General features: G+C 36.8%; 1 protein-coding gene across 1 annotated transcript in view; it reads right to left on the reverse strand.

The window, feature by feature from the left end:
* Positions 1–6398, reverse strand: part of LOC107558909 (histone deacetylase 7-like) — a gene marked incomplete at its 5' end in the record, with an annotated part of 39613 nt that extends 33215 nt beyond the window's left edge. Inside the window, 3 exons of the mRNA XM_016242609.1 lie at positions 2538–2639; positions 3835–3944; positions 6227–6398. Coding sequence (XP_016098095.1) covers positions 2538–2639; positions 3835–3944; positions 6227–6398 — 384 coding nt within the window. The remainder of the gene's footprint in view (positions 1–2537; positions 2640–3834; positions 3945–6226) is intronic.
* Between the last annotated feature and the right edge of the window lie 204 nt (positions 6399–6602).

Genomic DNA, 6602 nt, shown 5'->3' on the forward strand with positions numbered 1-6602 from the left:
AACCTTAAACCGCATAAACACATTTCATTACACCAAATACACCAAATAATGTTCTTTTTAGCAACGTCATATGACCCCTTTAACTTTTCCAGTAGCAAGCAAAAGTAGCCTAGTGTGAGAGAATGCTCCATCGCAGGATTTGTGTCATGCAGTGGGGCAAAAAAGTATTTAGTCAGCTACCAATTGTGCAAGTTCTCCCACTTAAAAAGATGAGAGAGGCCTGTAATTTTCATCATAGGTATACCTTAACTATGAGAGACAAAATGAGAAAATAAATTCCAGAAAATCACATTGTAGGATTTTTAAAGAATTAATTGGTAAATTCCTCTGTAAAATAAGTATTTGGTCACCTACAAACAAGCAAGATTTCTGGCTCTCACAGACCTGTAACTTCTTCTTTAAGAGGCTCCTCTGTCCTCCACTGGTTACCTGTATTAATGGCATCTGTTTGAACTTGTTATCAGTATAAAAGACATCTGTCCACAACCTCAAACAGTCACACTCCAAACTCCACCATGGCCAAGACCAAAGAGCTGTCAAAGGACACCAGAAACAAAATTGTAGACCTGCACCAGGCTGGGAAGACTGAATCTGCAATAGGTTAGCAGCTTGGTGTGAAGAAATCAACTGTGGGAGCAATTATTAGAAAATGGAAGACATACAAGATCACTGATAATCTCCCTCGATCTGGGGCTCCATGCAAGATCTCACCCCGTGGGGTCAAAATTATCACAAGAACTGTGAGCAAAAATCCCAGAACCACACGGGGGGACCTAGTGAATGACCTGCAGAGAGCTGGGACCAAAGTAACAAAGGCTACCATCAGTAACACACTGCGCTGCCAGGGACTCAAATCCTGCAGTGCCAGATGTGTCCCCCTGCTTAAGCCAGTACATGTCCAGGCCCGTCTGAAGTTTGCTAGAGAGCATTTGGATGATCCAGAAGAGGATTGGGAGAATGTCATATGGTCAGATGAAACCAAAATATAACTTTTTGGTAAAAACTCAACTTGTCGTGTTTGGAGGAGAAAGAATGCTGAGTTGCATCCAAAGAACACCATACCTACTGTGAAGCATGGGGGTGGAAACATCATGCTTTGGGGCTGTTTTTCTGCAAAGGGACCAGGACGACTGATCCGTGTAAACGAAAGAATGAATGGGGCCATGTATCGTGAGATTTTGAGTGAAAACCTCCTTCCATCAGCAAGGGCATTGAAGATGAAATGTGGCTGGGTCTTTCAGCATGACAATGATCCCAAACACACCGCCTGGGCAACGAAGGAGTGGCTTCGTAAGAAGCATTTCAAGGTCCTGGAGTGGCCTAGCCAGTCTCCAGATCTCAACCCCATAGAAAATCTTTGGAGGGAGTTGAAAATCTGTGTTGCCCAGCGACAGCCCCAAAACATTACTGCTCTTGAGGAATGGGCCAAAATACCAGCAACAGTGTGTGACAACCTTGTGAAGACTTACAGAAAACGTTTGACGTCTGTCATTGCCAACAAAGGGTATATTATAACAAAGTATTGAGATGAAATTTTGTTATTGACCAAATACTTGTTTTCCACCATAATTTGCAAATAAATTCTTTAAAAATCCTACAATGTGATTTTCTGGATTTTTTTTCTCATTTTGTCTCTCATAGTTGAGGTATACCTATGATGAAAATTACAGGCCTCTCTCATCTTTTTAAGTGGGAGAACTTGCACAATTGGTGGCTGACTAAATACTTTTTTTCCCCACTGTATCTTGCATTTAAAGACTGATATTATTCAAAGATTATACAATCCTCATCAACAGCAACACATTTTAGGTTTAATATTAAGAAATGTGCTTTGTGCACAAGTGATACTCCAAATAAAGTTTACTTATAATTTTTATATCAATCAAAGTCTCGAGCGATATGTCAGCAAATATATTAATAGGTTTGAACTGAACTATACTTTGTATGAAATAATTGTATTTTAAATATATTACTTTTTAACTAAGGATTATATTATTATCAATTATCATCTAGGAACAGAATTATTTTGCCATTATTACATATTACCATTATTTTCATAAACAGAAAAATAATTCAAAAACGAATCAAAAATAAAACTCGGGTATTATCGTTTAAATTCAAAAAGGAACATCTCTTGTGAAAAACAAGTGTGCTTGATTGTGCTCTTGTAGTGCACTTCAAACCTTAAAAGAATATTTAAAAACGGTAGTGCAGATAATATAATATTAATGAAATAAAAGGCCACTTAAGTTTATAACTTTTCTTATCTAACCTAATTTTTTTTATTTTTGAACCACTTTGCAATGTCAAATTAAACATTTGACTTTAAAGTATATTTTCAATCATTATATTTTATAATCCTTTGTCATATTTTAAAGTAGTACACTTATTTTGATGAGTTGACTAACAAACTAAAGCACATGTAAAGTACTTAATTATCATTTTAACTGTAGTTTGTTAAAGTTGTGCAATGCTAGTAAGGGATTACTGATCACTGACTGTAAGAAAAACCAAGGCTGTCATGCTGATTGCGATACCTTGGTGTTGGCGGGGAGGCCGAGCGTGATGGTGGGGAGACCGGAGGGATTCTGCACTGTGAAGTGAGTTAAAGAGCCGTCCTGCAACAGCAGCCTCTGAGCCTGAAACACACACACACACACACACACACACACACACCCCCCACACACAACACACACCAGGCACACACACTATATTTCAGACTATATTTTTGAATAATATACACACACCAGGCACACACACTATATTTCAGACTATATTTTTGAATATATATTTCAGCAAAGCATTATTCATGCATATAATTTACAGATACCTTTATATTTGATGTTGATTTGTTTTATAATAATCAGCCATAAAATTTGGTCACACTTTAGTTTGGGGACTAATTCTCACTATTAACTATGACCTTTGCCTCAATAAACTCCTAATTTGCTGCTCATTAATAGTTAGTAAGGTAGTTGTTAAGTTTAGGTATGAGGTAGGATTAAGAGATCTAAAATATGGTCAGAATAAGACATTAATATGTGCTTTATAAGTACTTATAAACAGCCAATATGTCAGTGATATGCATGCTAATAAGCAACTAGTTAATAGTGAGAACTGGTTCCTACCGATAATTTAATTCAATTGATTCAGTTGAAGAAATAATACTATTTTGTTGACTACGGATTTTGAAAGGAAAACAGAAATTGCCCCAGACATTAATTTCCATGGGGAAAATACTGACCATTAATAAAAAAGTTTAAAAATTCTCAGTGATCTACTCTTGCGTGCGAGCAGACGAGGCTCCTGTGTGCGACCCATCAGAGAGCTGTGCATTTATGCAAGCCCAAAAATGGAGTAATAAAGCGATGAGGAGGCTTGGGATGGAAACGGGAGATTGGGTGTCCTGGCAGCTGCCTGCAGCTGTCCTTCTCCAGTGTCTTTGTTTAAAACATGTCATTATGCCAAAGGGCGGCGCGAAGCAGGAACCTCCTGAAACAAGCCCAGTCGAGCTCCGCTTTCTCAACAAACGCCCCAAACAAACAACTCCCACCAGAGGAATATTAAAGAACCGTCCCATCATGCCTCTCTGTGTGTGTGTGTGTGTTTGTCTGGGAGTTTGTCCTCTCCACAACATAAAAAGTGTTGTATATTTTTTTTAAAAGGAAGAAGCTAAATACATTTTAACTGTACCGACTGACTACATCATTACATAATGAGCCATTTTCCATAATTGTTAGGATTTATTTAGAACTTCCCATTATAAGGATTAAGCCAAGATACACCTTAGACACCGGGCTGAGGAGTGTATTTTGGGAGTGTGAGGACTGTTACCTCATGGGACAGGCTGGCGGTGGCGGGCAGCACTCCGTTCTCGTTGGGCAGACTGTCGTTTGGGGAGCTGCAGCCAGACACTGGAGTGCTGCTGCTGCTGGGGGACGAGTCTGAGAGCAACACACACACAATCTGTCAGTCTAAACATGCGCGGCACATCACTACATGCATTGAAGGGATAGTTCACCCAAAAATGTCATCATTCTGTCATCATTTACTCACCCTCATGGTGTTCCAAACCCGTAAGACTTTTGTTCATCTTCAGATCACAAATGAAGATCATTTTAATGAAATCTCCATTGATACTCTACGCAACTACCACTTCAATGCTTAAAAAGACATTGTAAAACTAATCCATATGAATCAAACAGTTTAGTCCAAATTTACTAAAGAGACTCGATCGCTTTATATGATGAACAGATTGAATTTAGGCTTTTATTCACATATAAACACTGATCAGCGGACATAAACAGAAGCTCAATCATACTTGCTCGATGCACAAGAACAAACCTGATTGGTTCTTACAGAAGCTCAAACATACTGTGTAACAAGAGAATGAACCTCGTAAATGATGTGTGCTTTAATTAGGGCTGGGTGATATGACAAAAAAATGTAAATCTCGATTTTTTTTCAGAACGTTTGACCGATTCTCGATTTTTTACGACTTGAAAATGTAACTACAACATGATTCAAGTAACTTGTTCTTTATTAACCCGCTAGTTAAAGAACATTCTATTCCAAGTGCAGCACACATGAAGTTGTCAACGTGACGTAAATATTAAACAAATCACTTGTTAAGTATCTTTGCAGAAAAGATGCACGAGCTACAACTACATCTGGTACAAACTTGTCTTATACATATTATATGTTCAGAAATAATACGAAAAAAATGCTTTAAAAAATCTCAAAAGTCAAGGTAATTCAAATTCAAAATTACTGAAGATATAACACCAGTATACTATTAACTATAAATGTTCTGCAAAAACAGCAGCTTTCAGCCAGTCACCATGATGCAAACATGAAATATCAGACATACTGTAGTAGTTACAGGTTTTTTATTCGCTTGCACCGCTTTTCCATTTTTTTCTATGTAAACATGGACGTGTTTAACTGTTGCACTAGCATCTCATGCATTAAACGGCTTTCTAAAAACACGGCGCTCAAGTTAAAATAAGTTAAACTCCCATCTTCTTGCATGTTTTTCCTATTCCACTGCCCGCGTCGCATCTTTATCAACACAAAAGCGCGTATGTCGCCTAGCGATATGAGCGCGTCACTCGTGAGCGGTTAATCATGTGCGCCGACATGCGCTTGGATCGTTATTTTCTCTTTACTGTTATCATTGGCATATTGTCAAAGTGTCGATTTCTAACACTTGGTATTATTCTTATTCAAAACCGCGATTCCTTAATTTCTAAAAAATAAAATCGTGGCAAAACATTAAATTCGAATCAACTGATAAAATCGGCAAAAATCGCCCTAGCTTTAATTAATGTAATATGTGAATAAAAGCCTAAATTAAATCTGTTCATTATATAAAGCGATCGGGTCTCTTCAAAACAATTGTAAACTGCTCAATTCATTTGGATTCGTTTTATGATCTCTTTATTAACTTTTTGAAGCCTCAAAGTGGTAGTTGCATGGATTGTCAATAGAGGGACAGAAATCTCTCATATTTCATAAAAATATCCTAGTGTGTGTTCTGAAAGTCTTACAGGTTTGGAACGACATGAAGGTGAGTAAATGATGAAAGTTTTCATTTTTGGGTGAACTATTCCTTAAAATTGTATGCTTATGCTAAATGAATGTAACTATGCAACAATGTTACTTTAACTGACAGAAGGTCTACAAGAACATTTAGTTTAAACATATAAAATATGTACAATTAAAAGAAAGAAAATACATAAACAACATTTCATGTTTACAAAAAAACCCCACTAAATAATAGTGCTGTCAAATGATTAATCGCGATTAATCGCATCCAAAATAAAAGTTTTTGTTTACATAATATATGAGTGTGTACTGTGTATATTTATTATGTGTATATAATTACAAACACATACAGTATATATTTTGAAAATAGTTACATGTATACATTTATATATCTATATTCTTATATTTTATATTATATATAAATATAATTAATATATAAACATAACATATTTTTCTTAAATATATACATGCATGTGTGTGTATTTATATATACATAATTAATGTACACAGTTTACACACATACAGTATATTATGTAAACAAAAACTTTTATTTTGGATGCGATTAATCGCGATTAATCGTTTGACAGCACAACTATATAAGTATCTGTACATACAATATGACTACATCAAAAGAGTTCAATCATAACAACAAAAAGCAGAGGCAGCGTGTTGTAGTTACCCAGCGTATCAGGGACGCGGTGTTTGACGGCAGGTGGCGCGCTCTCTTTGCGGGTCAGCGGGCTCTTACGGGTGTTCAGGTGCTTCTTTAACTTATGCTTCACCTTCAGGTTGGGCTCTGAGGCTGCAACAACAACAAAACAACAACAGCGTAACCAAAAGGAAGTTTTCAGTCAGTTTGGGTCGTTTAGTTAACTGTCAACAAGATCGTCTGCTGCACTTTTGCAGGTTCAGTTGCAGTTCATTTGTGCCACACGCCTGTGTTGACGTGTCATCAATGCGCTCTTTAAAAAGTAACAATTCACGATGACAAATAACAACCATGTGTATAAATGAAAATATGCAGTACCATCAATAAAATCGACATGACCACAACA

Source organism: Sinocyclocheilus grahami, unplaced genomic scaffold (assembly GCF_001515645.1).
Source record: "Sinocyclocheilus grahami isolate Dianchi unplaced genomic scaffold, SAMN03320097.WGS_v1.1 scaffold666.1, whole genome shotgun sequence".
Lineage (NCBI taxonomy): Eukaryota > Metazoa > Chordata > Actinopteri > Cypriniformes > Cyprinidae > Sinocyclocheilus > Sinocyclocheilus grahami.